Source organism: Passer domesticus, chromosome 4 (assembly GCF_036417665.1).
Source record: "Passer domesticus isolate bPasDom1 chromosome 4, bPasDom1.hap1, whole genome shotgun sequence".
In the NCBI taxonomy this organism is placed as follows: Eukaryota; Metazoa; Chordata; class Aves; order Passeriformes; family Passeridae; genus Passer; species Passer domesticus.
In genome coordinates this window covers 34,981,920-35,005,296 of record NC_087477.1, presented here as the reverse complement: position 1 = coordinate 35,005,296, position 23,377 = coordinate 34,981,920, and the positions used below count along the sequence as shown (strand labels likewise).

Sequence of the window (23,377 nt, the reverse complement as noted above, 5' to 3'; positions counted from 1 at the left end):
TGAATTTATACACTGAAAACTAGCTAGTGTGTCTCTCAGTTGGGCAGTAAGGATACCTGGTCCCAGGGCAGTGCAGAGATCTGTTGCTGGGGATCAAGCCTGTGCTCTAGCCCCACCCCTTGCTCCCTCCCACATCCCCTTAGGACACCTGCCAAGCCCTGCAGGCCTGAGGGACAGCTCTGGGCAGGACTGAGCCCCAGGATGGGAAAGGGGATACCTGGCCCTGTGTTCACACCTCATCAACCTCTGGTGCCTCAGGCAGGACCGGGGAAACAGTGGTGCTGGAAATGACAGCTGGGAGTTCCTGGCTCAAAAAGAGATTACAGCTCGTCAGTCAACCCTTTTCCATTTAAACTGAGCTGGAATGGGGCTTTGGTTGCTGGTCATTACAGAAGCAGCTGGAAGGTGTGTGTACTTCTGGCAAAATGTGGTTGTGTTCCAGCAAAGGCCTCCCTCCCCCTGCTGTTTGCTTCTGCTCACCCATCTGTGTGTGGCGGCTCCCAAGGCCACCCGAGAGCCATTTCTTTCACTGGCTTTGGTTTGTGACACCATGTGCTGAGCTTGTTGCCAGTGTTTTGTGAAGCAGCCTGCTGCTGTGAAAAAGGGAAGGCTATGTTTGTGGTTTCCCCACAAGCTCCATTTCTAAGCCATGATTACAGGACAGTGATGCTGCTGGAGAGTATCACTTTCTCTTCCCCTTATGCTGCTTCTCTCTCACAGAAACTCAGCAAAGGTTTTTAACTAAATGGGAGATGCCAGTTTCTTAAAGCTTCTTTAAGGGAAAAAGGAGGACAAAGCTTCAACAATACAGTACCGGAATATAAAAGACCTGTGGTAGTTTTATAATGACATTTTATTCAGAAAACAGTCTATATAAAAATATTTACAAATACTTTGAATTCCTAAGTTGAAGTAAAATGCTATTTATATGTCCAAATCTAGATTTTCTTTTTTCTTCCAATGTGCTTTTGCCTTCCCCCTTCTGCACTCTTCTCCCAGCAAAGGCAATTACCAAACACCTTCTGCATGAGCAATACCAAACACAGACTGCAGTGTGGCATAGCAGGAGAGGCTGGCAGATGCTGTTTCAGCATAAATTTGATTGTTTTGCCGGGAGAAGTGGTTCCCCCTCTTTGCCCAGCCCTCGAGGAGGCACAGAATTGCTCAGGGGATCTTGCAGCTGGGTCAGTCTGGTCTTGAGCCTCTCCAGTGTGTCAAATGTAACACCTATTTAGAGCACAGCACCAGCATCATGGGGTTCCACTTCTTGTTCTTGTTCTAGTGAGCCACAACGCTGTTAAATGTGTGTCCTATGAGTGCCAGGAAGCAGCTACTGTTTCTCAAAACCGTGGTTTGTATACAAGTGTGCTTACATGGTGCTGCTCACCATTACCTACAGATGCTGTTTTAAACAAACATTCCCTTGTAGCCATCCCTGTGGTATAAAGCTAAACCATACAAAAATTTGTTTGACTAGAACTAGTTGTCAGACATCTGTCACTTTGAAAAGGGCCTTGAAATACTACTCTCTGGATTGCAATATAGATGCTATCTACAAAATGTAATTCTGTCATTTTTCTTCAGGTTTAAAGCCAAAACAGGTAATAAAAATATATTTAATGTTTCCAGAAAGGACCTGTTTTAAATAAAAGGTTCAATGTTACAGAACATGATATCGATGCTTAGTTGTGATGCAGCTTGCAATAAATTAATGAGTGCTCTGAATAACCCCAAAAGTTTTGAACAGTGACCACTTCTGTGATTAGGTGGCAGTGTTTGAGGTGCATTACAGGCACACACCACATGTATCAAACCCACACCCTGGTTCTGCAGCCGTCCCCTGTGTGACCCGGCAGCCGCAGAGCACCCAGAGCTGCAGGATCCCGTGTGAGCAGAGCTGGGTGGCCTCTGTGTGGGGACACAGATGGCACTGGAGACGTGAGGCTGCCCTCTGGAAAGCAGTGCCTTCCCCGTGGACAGAGGCAGCTGCTGCCAGAGGAGCAGGAGCGCTGGCACAGCTAGGAGCTGAGGGCAGCACTGCGCTCCTCCAGCTGCTTCCGTATCTGTGACTGGAACAGAAGGACAGCCCGTTACTGCTGGTCTGCCTGCATGTGGGTGTGGGTGACTATCACCCACCCAATTCCTCGTGTTTTTTCAGGAAGTAGTGCTTTCAAGCCTTTGCATTGTCTCCTCATTTCATTGTCTCCTCAACTGTGGTCTGGGCTGATGGATGATCCATATTGTTTACCAAGCACATATAATGATATCCTTAGACATGGAAGTAATTTTTTCTTACTAATGAGCATGCCTGTAAAAGTGTATCCCAAAAATGCTGAAGTGGGTTTGCAGGCAGATGAATTATGCCCCTGTGCGTGGCACTGATGAGGCCACACCTCGACTGTTGTGTCCAGTTTTGGGCCCTCAGTTCAGGAAGGTGCCTGATTCCAGAAAAGGGCAGTGGAGGGGAAGGGGCTAGATCATAAGTCCTGTGAGGAACAGCTGATGGAGCTGGGGGCGTTGCCTGGGGAGGAGGAGGTTCTGAGGTGACCTTATCACTCCCTGAAAGGAAGGGTTAGCCAGCTGGGGGTTGGTCTCTCCTCCCAGGCAAGCAGTGACAGGATGAGAGGACATAGCCTCAGTCTGTGCCAGGGAGGTTTAGCCTGGTCATCAGGAGGAATTTCTTCACAGAAGGGGATGTTAGACATTGGAATGGGCTGCCCAGGAAGGTGGTGGAGTCACCATCCCTGGAGGTGCTTAAGAAAAACGGGGTGTGGCTGTGGCACTCAGTGCCACGGACTAGTTGACAAGGTTCTGACTGATCAAAGGTTGGACTTGTTGACCTCAGAGGTCCTTTCCAACCTAATTGATTCTGTGATTATGTGAAAACTGCCCATTCCAATCTAGCCTGGCAGCCATAGCAAGCACTGCCTTGCTGCAGGTGCTGAGAGCTGTGGCACTTGTGCCCAGTGCTGGGGTTGTGCTGGCAGCAGCAGTGCTGCTGCCTGGGATGCCCTGCAGCAGCACACATCGCCTTACCAGTTTCCACCGCAGGATTTTAATCCACTCGTCAGCTTCTATCCCAGTTTTGGCACACAGGTAGTATGTCCTTAGTGGGAACACTAAACTGTAAGTAAACAAAGCTTTCTTAAGTTGCTAGAACAACTGGCAGCTCTCCCCAAAACTGAGCCCAGCTGGCCTGTGCCAACAGCTGCTGAGACAGAGCAGGACAGGGAGGCTGTGCTCCCCTTCAGCCACCAGGAGGGAGGTTAACCAAGAATGGGTGACAGCCATTTAGAGCCCAGGGTCCTTAAGGACAAGGACCTTTTTAAAGATAAAGGACCCACATTTGGGAACAGAAGAGGTTACCATGTGACCTGTATCAGTGTCTGACCCCAAGATCCATGAGTCTAGGTGATGATTATAGATGCTTACAGAATTAGAAATGCCCACTACACATGGGCCCACTTTTTGCCAGGAGTAATTTGGCAAAACCATGCAGGACTGACAGAGATTGTCTGACAGAAACAGACTTGTGAGTTAGAGGATGAGAAGGGTCACAACTACCAAAGGGCCTTTCAGAAGCACACATTGTTTATATTTCAAAATTCCCCTTGTTCCAGCAACATGGAGAAAATCCTGCTACCTACCAGAAACAATTGACTCTTTCCTGGGAATAGTCAAATTGCACAGCTGAGCATTCAGTTAAGTCAAGTGCTCGAATTGGTTCCGTAGCCTTGAAGAGAAAATGTTTTTTAAATTGTGGACACATGAAAACAGAAGATAAGGTTATCTCAGTTCATCTTCAGTGCATCTAGACATTTACAGGCACCTCCACAGGTTCTTCCAGGCATAGTTACAATGGCTGTAACACTACAAGCACCAACTAGCAAGCATAACATCAGTGGTATGATGCAAAGTGAGCTTAATATGAAAAACACAGGGCAGTTCACATCTGGACAAGCAACAGAGATCTCTGCTGCAGGAATGTTTGAGCTACATGGAGGCTGCTGAGGGTTTGGCTGATGCCATGTAATGTGACTGACACAGAAGCAAACCTGGTACTACTTTCAGCTAAGGTTTACAGAGACAAAAGCATATATAAGACAAAGGTCTTATCAGTTTAGCCAGCTGCTGGAGATTTAATTAATTCCTAAGTGCCTTAAAAGGATGAAGCTGGGTAAGGAGAAATGTAGAAGCAAAGCCAAAGTAGTGCTTGCAGCAGGAGTGATAGGTTTGGCTGCCTGAGAAGCATGTGTGCACAAACACACACAAATATATATGTGTATAAAAGTTTCTTTGGACAAGCTCAGGTGCAGGGTCCTAGATTGTGTATAACAGCAACTCATCTCTCTTAGGAGTTTCATCCTCCCTAGGTGTGAGAGCTCTTCCTCCCCTTGTTTCAGCCTCACACTGTTAAGGCCTCAGAGGAGGCAGCTTGATTGCTTTCTGCCCAAACACCCTTAGCTGTTTCCAGGGTCCTCCACCAGGTGTGTGGAGGTACCTGTTGCTTTCTCATCTTCCCTTAATGTTTTTGCTGACTCAGTGGCTGTTAGCAGTACCCTCCATTAGAAGAAAGCCCCTTGGGCTGTGGTGAGATAGCAAATGCTATCCCAGGGTCAGCTGCAGACTGCTCACATGTAGGTCCCTGCAGCCCCACAGCAACAACAGGAGTGCCAGGAGACCCTGGAGCTGCTGCCTGGAAGGAGGTCGTAGTCCTGACAAACACAGAAGCTCTTCTTGCCTGGTAAGTCACTAATGGAGTGCTGCTCTTTGAAATGCTATCCTGAAAACTTAATTCAAGTTGTCTTGAACTGAAATGAAAACTGATGGAAAGCCCTGCAAAAATATAACTGTTTAGAAATGGTAATGTTTGGTGAGAGAAGGCTCATGGTCTGCTCTTGTGTAAAATCTGTTAGATGCTTGAAATAGGGCTTGGCAGAGCTAAACAGTTTGGCATTGTTTATGAAGGAACCTCAAACAAAGGCATTGTAAGGGCAAAGAAACTCCAGATGTGTTTCTTATCTTTACTCAGACCAAGACAGAAATGGAGCAGTAACTGTAAGGATGCTGCAGATTAATCTTTGTCAGAAAGAATTTTTAAATGAATGGTTTTCCACGTATGCTGTGAGTCCACTTGAAATAAAAGGATGAAATCAAAGGATACTACCAGTATTTTCAGAACTGTTTTAGCAGCACTCTCTCTATCAGGTTGTGTCTAAGCTACAAATAAAGATTGTGTTGTGCTGGTAGCTTAAAATCCACTTAACAAAGCAAAATAAAAATGTATTCTAGGCCAGGTTGGGCAGGGCTTGGGGTAACCTGATTTAGTGGAAGGTGTCTCTGCCTGTGTGGAGAGCTTGGCACTTGGCAGAAGAAGATCTTTGAGGTCCCTTCCAACCCAAACTATTCCATGATTCTGTGTAAAAATCCCTGTAAACTCTATCCAGTAGCTAAGAGTGGCAGAGTACAGTAAACGTTTTCCAGCTGAAAAACTTGCTTTCTCTTGATGAAGTCATCAGGAAAACTGACTTTACCTGACAGGTTTGACCCCTCTGACAGTTTGGGAAGCTTTAGCTTGGAAAGCTGTGATACAGATGTGAGAAGCCAGAGATACAAGGAGGCTGCAGCTGCCTATGTAGATGTTTAAAAGGTGGAATTGTTTGCTACTCACTGTCTGGTCTTTGAAGTACTTCAGTTCATTCCTATGCAGTGTAAACCACCTTGTTTTCCAACTCTGAAAGATCAAGAACGAGTGGTAACTGTCTTGGGGGAATTTAGTCTAAAACTTCTTAGGAAAGAAAAACTTTCAAAGCTGCTAGCTTGTCCTGGTTTACAGTTGTGCTTTGTTATTGCTCAAAACACAAATTGTTCCTCTCTGCAGGGAAATACAGGTGGAGCAATTTCAGCTCCATGTTGGTTTTAGCTTCTGTGGGTGATCACAGAGTGGAAGCAATAAGTAAGAGTTTTCCTTACCTTGACTATTTTGCCTTGTTTTATCAAATACCCTTCTTTGGTACCAAGCTGTGAAGTAAGAAAGGGATTGGGGTTAGAGGCTGAGCTCTGCTTCTGTGTCCCACGTCCCCCTCTTTGCCTACAACAGGAAGATGGCTCAGTTCTTTGGGAAACTCCCCAGATCCACTTGCCCTCACTTCCATGCTCCCCCGGGCAGATCCAGCCACCTTGGGGTGAACATGGAGCTGTGCTGGCCCTGGAGGCAGCCCCCAGGCTGTGCCTCCCTCAGGGAGCTCTGCCCTGCCCCTTCTCAGCCAAATACAGTGAAATGGCTGCATTAATAAGCTATAAATGAAGCTGCAGCTTCATTCAGTAGGGCTGGAGGGCTGCCCCTGTAGGTGTTGTGACCAGGAGCACATGGGGTTCCACTGGCAGTGGAATTATCCCCAGAAAAGGCTCCTCAAATGCAGCCAGGGGAAAGTGTTGCTTTACTGAGCTGTTCCCTTCTCTCAACCAAGCTCATGCTTGGCAGGAAAAACCTGTTATGTTCAATGTGCTTTGAAAAGTTGAGGTTTGAACTGTTTCTCTGGCATCATGAGTGACACTTAGACCTTATGACTTCTTAGATAGTGAAATTCTCTGTAGGGACCTGACTGTGAGACCTCCGAAAATCCAAATCTTGCCAAGTTACCGCTTGTTCTTGAAAAAAATATTATCTTTTTATTGGTGGTGTGTGCAAGTCAAGCTTCTTTGGAGGTTAAAGTGTAACTCGGTGATGAAGGGTTGGTTGTGAGACACATCAGAAGTGGTTCTTCTTGCAACTTCACTAACCCACATTAACATAACTCTTCCTCTTTCCCCCAAAAAATACTGTATATAATTAAAATAGTTTCCTCTCTGTTCAGAGCAAACTGTTCTGGAGAAACCACCTGTCTCACTTAGACGTGAGTTATGAGGGATTTAGAGACTCTAGTTGCTGTTTAAGTGAGTCTTAAATGTCAGAATAGGTGGCCCAACTGTTTATGATGTTTTTGGGGTTTTTTTTGTGTATGCATTTTTTTTAAAATTCACAATAATTTTAATAATGATAAATTATTCTAAAAGATAACGTGAGAATGAAAATCTTTCACATATTCTTTGTTTGGATAGTCAGACTCGCCCAGGTCAGCTGCAGACAATGTTTTTCCAGGGACAGCATTGAAGTGACAACAATTATAAAAGCCTTTGTTTGCCATGGGCCTGTACTGAGCAAGTCTGTATTTGTTTTGCCGTGTTTGGCAGAGACTTCCTGTATTTACAAACCCGTAAAGAGATTAATAACCAGTCCTACTCCATAGCTCACTCCAACAACCACGCTAGGCTCAGGCCAAAGCACCCCTCCCAGCAGAGCACGACTTACTGAGGGAGCATTTGGGACAAGGTCACTTTCTGTCCTTCCCGTCTGCATTGCAGTGTGCACTCGGACAGACTCGTAAATGGAAGGCTCCTCCACCTGCCGTGGGTAGGGATGCTTCAATACAATTAAAGTTCCTGGAGAGAAAAGAGCAGCAGTAACTCATCTGGCAAGTCCAGCTTACAAAATAGCTTGTCAGTAGCTACATCTCTGGTTAATTTCATCTTTTCCCTAAAATTAAAAAGGCAGCTGTGAAAACTGTAAATAGATGGTACCTTTTCAAAACCTTTACCCTTGCAAATGTTTGCATGAAATCCCTTGGCTTATTTAAATTGCTTTGCTGCCCAAGAGGCTGTCTTGGAGGGTAAGCAGGATGCTAAAACAGATAGGAGGCCACAAGAGTCATTGGGTTTGCCAACATGCCACTAGCTGGTGTTTAAATCACCTAATCTGTCAGAGCTCTGGCTACAGGCTTCCTAACAGTAAACCCCCATCACCCTCAACTGTTTTTACCCAGCTAAACTTCTCACTATGGCCATTCTTCTTTTTCTCCACGGAAGGTTGTGTTTATTGCATGTTCCCTGAAAAAAAACTGCATTCTCAATATGAATGTATTGTACTTTTCAAAACAGTGAAGAACGTCCCTGAAATAGAATCTGCTCCGCCCTCTAACTCCATTATTTAAAAATAATGTCACAGCATACCAAATGCTGCTCCGTCTGCATTTTCTGCTGCTATTGTAGCTCTTAAAGAGGAGGGATGCTACAACTGGTAACAACTTGGAATTGAAACCTACAGATGTATGAGTAATTTAAAAGTATTCTGTAATGGGAAGGGCTAAAAAGAGAAGTGGAAAAATTGTATTTGAAGTAGCCAGCTGAAATCTGTTTGCAGGCACAGGGGGTGTATGCAAATGTGATCTATTCAACTTGCTGTGGGTGGAAAGTCAACATTGGTTTATTTCTATCTGGCCTTGCAGAAAAATTATGCTTTACCATTTAAAATAAAATTGAGAACAGCTCCATCACCATTCCAGAGCAACTACTCCTGAGCTGTTTCATAGAATCAGGGTATCGTCATCTGTACACCATAGATAAAAAGCTCCCCTGCAGAAATGGAAGGACTAATATAACATTTTATACAGTATTTGTTTTCTAATAAGTTCTCTGTGGATTTTTTTTTTTTGCTTCCACAAAGACAATTGTACAGAATAATCTGGTAATTATACACAACATCTAATAAAAGTTACACTGTAGCAAGATTATTCTGCCACATCTGCATCTGCTGATGCTTGGAGTTGACTCTGATGAGCCACTACCTCATTTTTGACAAAACATGGTTATGGCCCAGGAGAAATTTGACACCTGTATCTGAAAAAATATTGCCTGAGTGTTAATTCTCTCTTCCCCTCTACTGTTTTCCATGGTATGGTAAGGTGGAAGGTTTCTCGATATAATACTTAATTTTTTTTTCCTTTTGTAGCACATCTGACTTAGAGGTTTCACAGAGCCAGTAGAATCTGATTAGGAAACCTTAAGGTGGCAAGTGTAGACCTCATCCATAGAGATCAGATAAAACCAATGTCTTGCTTATTAGTGTCTGTAACACATGCAGTGAAGGAGTGAGGAATGGGGAAATACAAGTTTTGTCATCTGAAATCTTTACAAAGATAGGCCTGTGGGTGCATGCCTGATTTCCCAGGAAAAATAGCTCACTGGCACAGGGCATATATGTGGGAGCTCTGTGTCTGAACCCCTCTTGAAAGCAATTTTAAAAGTGAGTGTTTTGAAAGATACAAGTGCCATGTTGAGTGTACAACTGCATTTTTCTTGCAGGAAGAAATTGGCAAAGGAGCCCTTGAATTTAATGTTTGGGTTAGCAGAGTACTGGTGCAAATTTAGTGGGTGACATGTTTTGGTTATGCATGTGCCAACTATCATTTAACTGGGCTCTTGAATACATAATTAGTACTGCCCTGAGTTATTTGCATACACTTGCCACAGAGGATACAGGAGTTTTTGGCATTAACTTGCACTGACATGTCTTCCATTCTTACACTTGAAGCTAAACATAAAACTGACATTACCATGATAATATCCAGTTTGTTTCTCCAAGGATTCTAGCCTGATGGTGTTCAATTCACTTGTAGGAATCAAGTTTAACATTTTGACCGTTTAATTCAGGCAGCATATTGGTTGTTAGAGAGACTTGTGCTTTTCTCTGTTCTCTTAAAAGCAAGACAAATCACTGTGATGGCAGATGGCATCAGCATGGTGATGGCATTGCAGGCAGAGCAGGAGAGCTGGTTAAAAACAAATTCCATACAGGAAAGAGGAGCATAACACTATAGGCTCCTTCCCTGGACAAAGAATAGTGAAATTAAACCATTTCAAGACACTTTTCCATTTATTCTTATTAGGGGATTTCAGCTTCATAGATTAATATTTATTTTCTTACTAACACTGTGCTTTGGGTTTGCTGGTTTTGAGAATGTTCTAATCCTCCCAGTATTTTGAAATCCTTCTTCCTCTGAGAAATTGAAAGGAGCTCATAGCCCTGGCTAGCAAAAGCCCAATAAGCTTATGTCTGGTTTATCTTCAAAGAACTTGAAAGATTTTTTGAAGTGGAACTTATTTAGATACAAATATAAATGTGAATTTATGAACACTTCAGCAGAAGATCTATTTTCTAGCACAACAAAAGCTCCTTTTGGTTAGATCTTTGTGAAGCATGACTACAAATGTGTTCATACACACAATATGGCTCTCCTTACCTGTTTCACTTCCAATTAAAGGCTGGTTTGCAAAATGCATGACCAATTCTTTCAAGCTAGAAAATTCATTAAATCCAAACTTGAATGAAGTTCCTGTGTGCTCAACATGGAAGTGTTTCACAGAATCTTTACCCCTAAAACAAAAGAGGAAAATTTGTCAAGAAGTAAATGCCAAAGGCACTTGGCACATACAATCCTTAAATAGCATCTTTCACTACAGGGACCCAGATCATGGGCTGCCAATCACTGTCTTAGTAGTAATACTACTGCCATCACTGTCTTGTGTTTTCAACACAGCTGAAAATCAGATTTTAATTGCTGACTTACAGGTATGAGATGATGAAAGCCTAGAAAGGCCAAGTTGGTTAATTTAACTCTTGCATCAACAGAAACACTCACAAAAGAGATTTCAAGCCTTCTGCCTAAATAGAATGAAATCCTTTCCCTAACTGGACTTCAGCCTTGAGGGTGTACTCAGTATGTGTCTTGCTTTTCAAGTAGCATCCCAATCTCACTGAAAATGTCTTCTGTTTCCCCTTGGAAAGTGGCCTGTCTCTGTTTTGCACCCAAACTGATTTTAAATACCAAGGGCTTTAGAATTTGTTTGCTTTGTCTCCGTATTTGGATGATTGGTTCCACTAGGATGGGCACTGACAAACATAAAGCAGGGTCCTGTCCTGTAAGGGAAGTAACAGCTTTTGTTTATGAAACCTGATGGCATTTAGAGAAGTGTGCAAGGTCTCACTTCCTGGGTAGGCAATTATTTTGACTTCAAAAGACAGTGAAGCACTTATTGCAAGTATTTCTCCAGTGAAAAAGTTACTTTCTTTAATGTTACTACCACCCAAAACAAACTGTCTGAGGAAAAACTTACACAGTAAATATACTGGAAAAGTGTAGTGAAGAAAATGTATTAGAGCATCTCTTTCATTGTTTATTGCCACTTCCAAAGAGGATCATGGTTTCAAACTGGTATTTAAATATGTATCTTTGAACAGTATTTATGACACTGTGGAAAACAGAAGAAAAAGGCTTCTATGGGCCTCCCACATGTTTTGTGCTACAGTCAGCTGGGGCACAACAAGCCAGGTGGAAATGCTCAATGCCAGGGAAGAGCTGCTGTGACTCTGCTGCAGTTACAGGGGTTTCCATCTTTTTTGTTTAATTTCTGAAGACAATGGTGCAATGAGAGCAAATTCTACTCTGCTTCCTCCTTCCTTTTCAAACTGGCTAATGTGGCTGGGGGAGGGGATTTCAGGCAATATGTGATCTCTCTTCCTACAGCAGTCAATAAAAACCTCAAGGGATGGCTAAGCATTTTTTCCTTGAAAAACCCCAAGCTATAATCATGACCAAAGTTCCTTGTGAGGCTGAGGCAGAAAATAAAGTAAAAGCTACAAAAGATATTTTAAGACAGAAGGAAAATAACAGCTAGAATTGCTGAAGTTATCCTTTCTACAGAAATGTATCAGAACAAAATTGAATTACTTACTCTACAATTAAGTTTTCATATTAGTCAAAAAACTGAAAGAAAACATAACATTAACCAGTAGAAAAATTGTAAAACATTTTAAAATCAAAATCAGTATTCAAAGGAGATGTACCACCAGAAACAAACAGAAACTAACAGAACAGAATAAAAACCCAAACTTCAGACTGGGCTATTCAGTTCATATGGTAATGCAGTAAGTAATTCTCACTACATGAAGAGCTGAACAAGAGATTGGAATGGGCCCAAAACAGAATTTTGTAGGTCTTCCAAGGCTAGAATCTGTCCAAGCAGCAAATTTATTTTCATTAACTGACACTTCTGTTTCCTATTAAAACAACTATTTAAATTTTGGGTTATTACAAGAAGTTGTTTCCTGAATGCCCTTTAAAACTACCTTCAAGATGCATATATAATGTTTTAATTGGCTGAGGTAGTTATCTCAAATAATGCTTAACAATTTAAAATAAAAAAATATTAATCAGAAAAACAATGATTCACTTAAAATTACCCATTTTTTTAAGGAAAGCTATTGCTTATAAATGCCACTATTCTTTTTGGTGACACTTGCACTGAATTCAGTCATTGCTACTCTGAATACTCATTTTGTAATGGCATCTTCAGATCTGTTGGGCACCCTGTGTATAAATGGCTGCCTATAGTGGTAATAATGTCAACAGTGTAATTTCAACAGTGTGTGTACAGGCACACTTGCTCCTCGATCTTCTGTCAGAAATGGGTGAAACACCTCATTGTTGCCTTTCCTGAGGAACAGGATATGTGCAAATCAGACTTTCCTCAGTTCCCAAGCAACTATTTTTCCAAATTGTAACAGCTCCTGGTACTGAATATGCAGAAAGCCACAATCTCAAGGGCATGTGCTGTGCTCCTGTCAGGGCTGGAAATAACCAGCAGCATTACACAGATCAAAGTGACTTTAGAAAGTTACTGTGATTCAGCTGAGCTGTGCTCACGACTTGTCCAGAGGCTCAGTTTGCAGCAGGAATGAGCTTGCGTGCACCAGTTTAAAATTTTGGTCTAGAGATGCTTTTATCACACAGCTGCCAAAGGTTACAAACATTTTTAGGGCTGGTTACCTCCACCCAGCCAATTCGCAGGGACTACCTTGTGTGTCTAATGCATGTGTCCTTTGGTTTCCTCACTAAAATGTTGTGGCTTTTCTCCTTCTGGGAGATTCTTTAAATGTGATTCCGTAGTGAAGTAACCAGGCCAGGCTTCCTCTGCTCTGCATTTGTTGTATCCTGAACAGTTGTGTCCTAAATTGCTGTAATTGACTTCAAGGCCCTGGCATTGATCACTCACAAGGTGCTTTTCAGTTCAGTCACGGTGACCTGACTAAGACTGAACCTTAGCACAGAACGGAGGAGTAAAACCAGCCAAACACTGGATCATCCTTCAGAGGTGATGGTTCCTATACAGGGATTCAGAAACTAGTAAGATTAGCACCTGTTAAATCTTTGCTACTGTCCTCATCAAAAAACCTTTCTACTCACACCAGCTGTTTCTTAAGCTCTTTTAGCTGACATGCAGATTTTTATCATGCAGACTGAAAATTTACAGCCATTCTAAAGAATTATGTTTTCTACCAATGAGATTAATTCATAATTTGGAAAAATGAGAGCAGTTGTTAAATCAAATCTTTTTTTTTTTTCCTTTAGCAAAATTATACCAATAGGAATATATTGGTATATATACCCAGTGGGTATTATACCAGTAGAAATATATTTCAAAATAGTTTAAGCCCTAGGGGAAAATAACCAAACAAACCTGTAATGCATGGGACTTTCAAACATGGAAGTAAGTGCAGCATTAGATTAGTTCACCCTGTCCATAGCCTACCTTACAGAGAGGGAGTACAAATCTTCTCTTTCATTACTCTTCCTCAAAAGATAGCTGCCGTCCTGCCCGTTGGAGAGCAGCAGCGCTTCTGCTGCGTGCCGGGTGAGGCTGTCATGGTACCACCTGGGGAGACACAAGGGGTTAAAGCACCCTTCACTCCGCTCTTCACTGGCTGATGCTGCTTTTTGGAGCAGGGTCAGAAAAAGCAGTGCTAGCTGCACTCCTTCCTCTACAATTTTGAGTTACCACTCTCCTCACAGGCACTCACAGCTTACACTGTGCCCCTTGCAGTGGCCGCCTTTTGACACGGTCAAAAAACTATTTCTCCTTAACACAAAGTTGTGCTCAAACAGCTGACTGTTTTGCTGGATCTAAAAACCCTGCAAATTCTGCTTGCATGACCAACAAATTAGCCAGGTCTGTGCTGATAAGGTGAGAGCAGTTTTGGGGGTATAGAGAATCCTTTGTCTATTTTCAGAAGCTGCACTTCCTGGCATATGTATGTTCTTTGATACACATCCTCTTCTGGGCAAACAGGCAGTGCTTAAACTCCTCATAAACTCTGAATTTCCCTCAATGTATCTTCACTGCCAAGATCTGCAATTGAACATGCTTGCCTAAGCTTAGAATTAAAGGGATCAAAACTAACTGACAAAATTTCAGTGAAAATTAAGATAGCTTGCTATTGTTGCCTTTTGGCCAGGTATGATCTGAGCAACAAAGGAAAACATCTAAACATGGTTTCAGTTTATCTTCAGTGAAAATTAACTTCATTTTTATAGAAAAAGTTTTGCAAGGACTTTACAGGGTAAAAAAAAAAAAAAAAAACCTGCAAAGAAGTCCAGGAAGTGTAGTTTATGGGTTTGTTTCCATTCAGAATGTCCCACAATGGAAACACCCAATTTTTTACAAGAGACAGGGATCTCACTAGAGATGAGCCTGAGACTGAACACAAAAAGCTGGAGCTGTAAAAGGTTGGAGCTGAAATCCTGCAAGGCACGTGATAATTACCACAGCCATGAACACACACACAAGAGGCTCTGGAGCAGAAAGAGGGAGGGATACTACACCCAAAGCTCTGCTGGGAGCAAGCTTCTGTATGTGGAGTGGTGCTAGGTCACCTTTCCCTCCCTTTTAAATGCCTGTAGCATTGGGAGCAAAGCCTGTCACTGCTTCAGCCAAAGAAACACAGTTCCACTGAAAGCAGAAATGCCATGGCAGCACTTTCCACAACTTGTATCATGGCAGTCTTCAAAATGAAACCAGGTGTAATTGTATCCTCTCTCTCCTTAGCTGCTCATCCAAAGTTTCCACCAAACTTGGCACCTCACACAAAGGTTTAACTCTGAATTTGGACGGCTGCCTGTTTGAAAGGCCAGCTGGTTGATGAATTGCTTTATGAGAGACTCCAAACTGTTAACCCAGAGGAAGAGAAGATCCATGTGAAATTCAATACAGGCAGGGCATTGCTGTTTTGGCTCTAGAATGTGGTCCATCTACACTGTAGAATAAAATAATGAATATTTAAAGAGTCAAAGTGTCATCCTCTGAAACACCTGTTAGCCAAAATCTGCTTTGGGATTAACTGCCCAAGTAAGGACCAGGCAAAGGTCAGATCATTCCTGATGTGGGGAGATGGTACTAGCATGGGCAGACCTGCAGCTGAGAGTGCAGCACTGTGTTTTGGGGGGCATTTCGTAACATGTTTGGGTCACTTCTGTGCAAAAGAAGCAGATGTTGAGAAAATCTGTGAGTGGTCATTGTCACGAAGGAGGCAGATTTAGTGTGAGGTTGCTCATAACTGTGTTGTTACCTTATTTCCCAAAAAAACTCTTTCACTAAACTTTTGAAAGAGAAGTCACTTAAGTTTAAGAAATGCTGTGTTTAAATCCACACTCTTTACACATAAAAGACTAGTGGCTAAAGAAATGTTACTACTACACAAAAAAAAAAAAAAAAAAAAAAAAAAGAAGAAAGATAAGCCAGCCAGAAACCAACAACAAAACCCTTAACTGGGAAAATAATGCTGTTTGAAAGTGCACTTTTAAAACTTTGCTGACAGGGCTGCACCAGTTTCTTGCCTAAATATGCTGTCTCGGACAAAAATCCCTGAAATGTTACTATGTTCCTCTTGTTCAGCTCAAAAACTAGAAGTGAACGGGAGACAGTAATGCAGATCTTGGTGTCAAAGGGACTGTTACACGTAGTTTTGGGGTTTTTCTCTTCCTGACCGTGACAGATGGTTTGATCAGGTTACTTTGATATTCCACTGTGAAAATGGTCACACAAACTTTGTTCCAATTGCATAAACACAGGTAAAATATTAAAATGCTGAAGAAAATTTAGAATTTGCATCACAGACCACCAGGAAGGTAAACAAATGCACAGCTATGCAATCTGCTCTCACAATCAAGCCTGAGCTGAGAGTACAAGTAGAAATCACCAGGACTAAAAATAAACCTAAATAAGTCCTGTGGTTAGGCACTACTAGGTATACTTCAGGTAAATTTAAGTATTTTTCACAGGGAGAATCCTTCTATTTATCTGTCTCAGGAAAAAACTTTTAAGTAGTTCTTTGAAAATGGCAGGCAAATCAAGATGGGAGTTATGGCTCATTTGGCAAAACTGTAAAAGGCATTCTACCCTCAGCTGAAGTTTAGGTTGTCTTCTGAATTACACCTGGGGCAGGAAACTGTTGATACAAAACCCAATACTGTATCTACTTTCATGTCATCTTAAAATGAGCCATTATGGAAATTAAAATGCTTTACAAACACCCATCTCACTGAAGCCCTCAGAAAGTCCTTCATAAAGCTGAATTGTCTTAAATCTTTTATTTTGAACATGGTGGATAATGTTGGATATTCGGGATGTTTCTGAAGGTCCCTTCAAAACTCACCTTTACAGAGTCTTGTATTCACTACAAAACAAGTCCAGAAATATGCTCTGTACTTTGACACCTTTCAGACTGAAAACCATCAGTAGTGTAAAAATTGCCTAAGGTTCTTGACTGAGATTTCTCTGAGAAACCCAAGAAGAAAGATTAAATTCCTTCCTTGTTTCAAACCCACTTTTTCTGGCTGGCCTTGTACACCCTCCCAATATGTATACTTCTGGGAGGTTTCTCTTTTCTAATTATTTAATTTCTTCTATAAAAAAAATACAAGTGTGGTCAACTTTTTGGGGTCCCCTTTCTACAATTTGACTAGCAATCTCAGGCTCAGAATTTACAGCTGCTGTTATTTATCCATTCTTGTTACTTTAACTTCATCCTAAATGACATTAAATCTCTTTATCCCGTCCATATAAGCATGCTTGTGTTGTCAGTGTGGTTGAATGGCCATGCCATCCTTCCTGCTCTTTGGAATGGCCAGTGAAGGCATGTCTTAGGATGGGCAAGCACAGCCAGTAAGATCACTTTTGCTACCCTTTGAAAAAGAAACCATTTTCAGCCTATTCTTTAGGTCACAGTGCATCAGTGAAGGCACAGAGGAAGGGTTTCACTAATGGCTTTTACAGGAAGGAGAAGGAAATGAGACACTCAGTGCCCAGAATGCCCAAACTCATCCGAGCACACAGCCTTGCCCTGAAGATCTGCCCCTCCAGTCACCAGTGGTGTTTCCCCATGGAATGAGCTGGTGGCTGCTGTAGTGCAAGCTGTGACTGTGCTGGCCAGCTGAGCTCCTGCAGCTGTGCCAATCATCACAAGGCCAGAACAGGATGCACTCACGTTAAAATATCTCAGGAAGATCTCTCTGTAGTTAATGCAGTAACTAGAGCTACCTACACCATGGTAAAGATCAGGAATATGTTACAGCAAAGTCTGGGGTGAGAAACTCCCTGTTCAGGCTAGAATATCATCATTAATTTTTTAGCAATCCAAGCTGTTCCAATGAAAAATGTTAATGAAACTTCTTTTCTGTGTCCCCTGAAGATGAGTGCCCTAAGGTATGGCAGCTGTCATTTCTGATAATGCTGTTTTCAAAGAAATCACGTGGATATTTTGCAAAAAAATCTGCCTGTGAAATAGGGGCTGCTGAATAAACTTGCAGCTGGCATCAGGTGGATAAACTTTTCAACAATAACAGAATACACAAGGAACACAAACACTCATCCATGAAAGGTGAATGCTGAGTGACTTGCATAATTCTCTTCTGAGCCATTTTTATGTGCAAACTGTGTAACATCCAGTGGGAACACTTGCTTTTCTTCCCCACAAAAATGAAAGACAGTAGCACCAGAAGAGAGCACAGCTGGAAGCTCTGGCTGCTCTTTGGTGTGTTAGGAGTGATAACTCTGCAGTATGCCCAGCTACCAGATAAATGCAGCAGGCAGAGGTCACAAGTGGTTTTTGTGTCCTTATCAGATGTTCTCAGACAGGTGTAGCCTGGACAGAATTAGAAACCTTGTGCATGTTTGGCTTGCTTTTGTGAAAAAGTCAGGCAGTTTTAAGTTCCTTCTGTGAAGCAAGAAGAGATTCTTAGCTGGGTGAGCTGTTCTCTCTTCCCAGAAGCTCCCTCCCCTGCTGCAGCAGGGGCAATAGTGCTGGTGCCATGTGGTGGGTGGAAAGCACTTGGCTCTCTGAGCTGCAGGAGCCAAGCTGGAACACAGCAAGTCTAAGTCATCTCTTGTCCACCTCTGAAAGGTAGCAACAACCCAGATTACTGGGAAGATGAGCCACATGTGCTCCCAGTAGGACTTCACTCCCATAGTGCTCACAGCAGTTATTTACCCTCAGCTGGTTGATTGGATTTTTTGTTGTTTGTTTGTGGGTTTTGTTTGTTTTTTTTTTTTGTGGTGGTAGATGTTGGCAAGTTTTGTGTTTTGTCATTTTGTTTGATTTTTTTTTTTAAACTTAAATATATCTTTTACCACAAGGAGTGGAATTTGCTCACACTTTGAAACTATATTCTAGCCTCAAAGATGTATTCCCTCTCTTAGATTAAAGCAGCAGTCCACAGTTACTGCTCAATGGAGTGCATGGGAAAGCACTGACTTATCTCCTCTGGCTGGATGCAATGTTCTTCACACGCCTGTGCTCCAAAAATGACTGTAAAACTGACTCACTAGTTCTCTATTTTTGGCACTCTGTATTTCAGCAACTTCCAGCTCTTATCTGTCAAGTTTAGTAGTTTGGGATTGTTAATTTTTTTTTTCCTAATATCACACCCTAGAAGCATTGCCCATCATCTGAAAATTGCAAAAGGGTTTTCTGCACCTCACATCACTAAAAGTGAAGTTTTGGCCATGTTTTCAATGGTGCATGAGTTGACAGAGCTCTAGAGAATCTCCAAAAGGGCAAGAATGCTAAGACAGAAGTTACAGGTGTCAGGCAACCAAACTGGTATTTGTTAGACATCCTTTCAAAGTGTTACACTGAAAAAGCTGTGTAAAGTACTTTGCTGGAATACAACAAGGCCATTATATGGGGGGAAATTATTTTAAAATAGAAATGAGAGGAAATAACATCATTGTATCCAGTCTTAAGGTTTGTCTTCTAACTGTGGACTTTCACTAGTTCAGCTTCTGCTTTTCACTTCCATCTTCTCTCCCCCTTCTTTCAACTGCCTTCATTCTGATTTTCACCCATTATTTGGCCCACTTTCTAGCCACTTTAATTTTTATCTTCCTTAAATTAGAAAATAGAGATGAAAAAATTCTTATGACCATTTACCCTGTTCCAGTCAAACATGTTCCTCAGTTTCACAATTTTATTACCACCTGATTTAGGCCTGTGGCTTAATTTATCTTCTGTCACTAAAACTAAGCATGGAATGTATTGTCCAGCCTTACAAATATCATCTGTCAGGGTGTTGTCAGACCTGAAAGGGCATGAAAGTTCTGCTGCAAGGGGTGACAAAGATTAAGTTTAGACTGCAGAAGGAAAAAAGGCTACAAAAATTTGTTTCCTCTTTCCCTGCGCCTTTCACTTTCGACAGACAAACAGTGTCACCCAGATTACACGGAGCTGGGATGCAAACTGTGCTTCCAGAGGTGCCTGTAGTTACCGGGATGACGGGATACTCCACATTCTCGCCTCTTGCGCAAAGAGGCGCGCAGCGGAATTCCCCAGGCCCGCGCAGTACGTGCCCAGCCACAGGAGCAACACGCTGCAGCTTCTGGCTGTGCTTCAGCTCCAACAGCAACAAAGGCACTGGGGAATGGACTGACTCCAGCAATAACCAAAGGGCCTTCAGAGAAGAATCCCACTGTCAGCTTCCTTTTCCTTTTAAGCCAAGGTGCTTATGTCTCTTTTGGGAAACTTCAGTGTTTCCTTTTAAACATTTTGGTAGATTTAGGGACAAAGCTAATGGGTGAGGCAACAAGTTTTTAACAACGTGTTCTGCTTTTGATCTTCCTTTTAATTAAGCATTAGGTCCACCTATACAAATGTCAATACAACGAAGCTGACTGTAATCTGAATTTTCCCTACATTGCTGACAAGTTTCAATTCTGTTAGGCAGCTAACCTGGTAAACTACGAGCACATCCTGGCACTCAGCCTTTTCTCTTAAGAGTAAAGTCCTTCCCATTTCACACTTCTTTAAACCTTATCCAACTTCTTTGATTTTTGTACCAGAAAGCAGAAGCATTAAAATAAACCGCTTCAAATTCCCCCCAAAGATATGTGAATGTTGAAGCTGCTTCTCATTTGAATGACCATTGTCTCTGTTGGACACACACTCCTCACCAGAACTGGGTCTCAGTTGTGCTGGATACCTCACCAGCTGTCAGGGGAACTCTGCACTGTGAGAGGAGGGGACTAATTTTAGAATGGAAAACCCTTGTGATGACTGAAAATTTCATTGTATGCTCTGGAGAATGATACACCTACTTGTCACAGCTGAAAAAGCATTTACATTAAGAGATCTTTCAGATTATGCTACAAGAACTCTGTTGCATGAGGAGTTCTTTTGCATCTTTAGGCAAAAAAAAAAGGAAAAGAGAAGTGGCTTCAGTACTAGCTGAAAAGAAGGGGCCTTGTTTAATAATTTGAAGGGATTTTTTACCTGGCATTGCTTATTCAACTTTAATGCATTTAACTCAACACACTTCCCTGAAGGAGATGCTGAGTGTTCTGTGGAAGGATGAAAAGTTTAGGTTTTCCATTGAAGCGGAGGTAAAATAAAGAAGGTACAGCTTCAAAAATGCATATTTGTAGCCCTCTCATTTCTACTCTTTCCTTCTTATGGATACCACATTAAGTACCACATCAAGCTGCATTTCTGCAAGACTATCTATGGGGATGAACTCCTTGCTGTTTATAGGCACATGTTTCTGGCATATATTAACTCAGACCACATTCTGGAAATCGGTAAAAATCTGGTAGTTGGGAATTGTGCTTCCCACAATGGCTGCAACTAATTTCTTTCCTTCTTCCCTGTATACTCTGGTTTAGGATGAGCCTAATCTTACAGATGTAAGGAAAATTATAAAATGGCTACTCTGGGTACCACTGCAAAGTGACTTTACTGAATTTCATACCTGTTAGGTGCTTCAGTTACCAGGCATTTCATTAAAAGGTTCTTTTAAATATGGGAAAGTAGCGCCAGTGTGGAGATAGAATTTCCAAGCTACTTTTTTGCACTCCAATTTGTTCACTAAGTGAACGAATTGCAAAAATAAGCAATGAATTGGTCCAAATCCACCAGCACTCGAGAAGTGTAAGACCTGTACTTTTCTCATCAGTTCTTTTTGAGTGCAGAGCTGACACCAGAGCCTTTCTGCTTTGTCAGAATGATCACTGGCCTTCCTTCTGCTCTGCCTCGCCTTTGCATTGCTGCCACTGATCCCAGCCTGCCCGTGCCCACCCGTGCTGTTCCTCCAGCCCGTGTTTCTCCCTGCCCACGGCAATGCTGCTGGTGACAGTGACCCAAGCCTTCCTCCTGCAAAAACCAAAACTAACCGGCAGAAAAAATGGGCGAGTCGCATAGGACCGGGAACAAGGTCTGTTGCAACCTTCAGCCTCCCTTTGTGCTCCCGGGCTTTGGCTTTTCGGTGAGCATGGTGTTCTCCTCGCAGTGGCTGTGAACTGTCCGCTGCTGTCCCTCCTGAAGCCCCTGGCACCTCCGGGAATCCTGCAGCCTCCCGGCAAGGACAGCAGCTCTCCAGACCAGAGCCCAGGCCGAGCTGAAGGGATGGCACGGGCAGGGCACGGATCTGAGGGCAGGTGTGGGTTTGGTGCTCCCTGGAAACGCCGGGAAGCGGCACGGCACACCCTGGGCTCTATGATGGCCATGGCTTCAAGGCCACAGAGGCTCTCCGAGGGCAGGAGCACTCCTGCCACCAGCTCCCCGCTACATGCGAGCCGTGTGCCCTCGCTCTCGGTTTTCCAGCTATCCTTTATTTCTGCCGCCCCGCTGTGCCAGCCCCTCACGCCCAGCACCGGGACGAGGCGCTGGGCTCCCCTGAGGGCGCACGGCACGCACGGAGCGCCTCGGCCTCGCTCAGACATCCCCATCCCTCCCTCCATCACCGACACCCGGCAGCCAGACCCGGCAGCCGCCACCCCGCCGGGTGTCCCGGCAGGCCCGGGGCTGCCGCCCGGGGTGCCCGTGGTGCCGCTTACCCGAGAGCCATCAGCTCCCGCTCCAGCGGCGCGGCGGGACGCGGCTCCCGGCGCTGGGCCATGCTCCCGCGGCTGCTCCGCCGCCTCGGCGGGGCTGAGGAAGTGCGGGCCGGCACCTCCCCCGCTCCCGGGCGGGGCCCGGCCCCTCCCGGCCCGGCCCGGCCCGAGGGTGAGACCCCCGCCCGCGGCAGCAGCAGCCAGAGCCCCCCGGCTCCGGGCACCTCCCACACCGCCAGCGCCGTGGTTTATCGCCTGAATAATCCATGCCGTGGTTTATCGCCTGAATAATCCATACCTCCCATCGCTTTAACCTGTCCCTCCCAGAAGCTGGTATTCCAAAGCGTTTCGTTGTCCGCGCGTTTTCCTCCTGCAATCCATCAGTGAACGCCCCTCGCCTCTTCTGTGTCCGCCCCAAGTGCTCAGCGAGGAAATCTGTGGAGGTGAAATTTGTGGGTTTTTCTGTAAGTGTCAGGTGTTCAGTCCTGTGCCCAGAGCGCAGGGGGGCTGTGTGCTGCCCCTCCGAGCGCAGCTTTCCATGGCCGTGCCGCTGGATGGCCAGGGAAGGGGGATGCTGCTTGCCCAGGCTCTGCCTGGCCCCCGCACCCCGAGCCGCTGCTTTCCGTGCTGATCCTCCGTGCAGGCTGTGAAGGGGTCACGCTGTCGTTCTGAAACAGGAATAGGAAAGTAAACTGCTAGAAATGTACAGCTTCATTCCCTCTTTGGAAGTGTGAAGAGGACTGAGCTTTGTGGACGAGAAATTTCTGAGCGTTATCTGGTGTCTGTTCTTTCTAATGCTTAAACAATCTCCTGCAGTACTAGCGGTTATTTGTATTCCCCCATACTTCATGGACAGTAATTATTGTAGGTGTGGCAGATTCCTTACTAATCTTTTTTGAAAAAAGGACAGGACTCCACATACACACATGCGCACACACACACACAAAAAAAAAAAAAAAAGGCAGAATGCTTCTTTCCAGTTATACTGAAGGTTTTCACCTGGTATCCAGGACTAAAAATCAGCTGTTTCCAGAAAAACTGGTATTTACAGAGGATGGAACAGATACTTATTTTCCCACAAGCAGTCATATGAACTACATGCTCAGTGTGGTGCTAAGAGTCATTTGAAACATGATTTTTTAGCCTGCAGATCCTGCTGGTCTTGGAGAATCAGTTTTGAAAGAGCTTTTCTAGCCTCCCAAATGGGAAAATCTTCAGAGAGGTTCCAAATATCAGATCAGACTGTCCTTTGTTTGAGTTTCTAATTGTGGCTGCAAGGTGCTCTGCTTCTGTACTTACCTGTTCATGGCAACAGGCAGACATCCAGTTGTAGATAAAGATTTTG

General features: G+C 43.6%; 1 protein-coding gene across 3 annotated transcripts; it reads right to left on the bottom strand.

Moving 5' to 3' along the window:
- Positions 1 to 835: 835 nt before the first annotated feature.
- DAPP1 (dual adaptor of phosphotyrosine and 3-phosphoinositides 1) lies at positions 836 to 22,674 on the bottom strand. Of its 3 annotated transcripts, none has more exons than XM_064417060.1 (9): positions 22,331 to 22,674; positions 13,468 to 13,590; positions 10,119 to 10,252; positions 7,352 to 7,482; positions 5,974 to 6,021; positions 5,672 to 5,734; positions 3,648 to 3,733; positions 3,037 to 3,124; positions 836 to 2,069 (listed from the first exon to the last, which is right to left on the bottom strand). In XM_064417060.1, exons 3-9 carry the CDS (start codon positions 10,156 to 10,158, stop codon positions 2,019 to 2,021), a joined length of 507 nt encoding a protein of 168 aa, XP_064273130.1. In that variant the 5' UTR covers positions 10,159 to 10,252; positions 13,468 to 13,590; positions 22,331 to 22,674; the 3' UTR covers positions 836 to 2,018. The 3 variants fall into 3 exon arrangements, with proteins under 3 accessions (XP_064273130.1, XP_064273128.1, XP_064273129.1); XM_064417058.1 differs by lacking the exon at positions 22,331 to 22,674 and adding an exon at positions 22,036 to 22,237; XM_064417059.1 differs by lacking the exons at positions 5,672 to 5,734; positions 22,331 to 22,674 and adding an exon at positions 22,036 to 22,241.
- Positions 22,675 to 23,377: the final 703 nt, after the last annotated feature.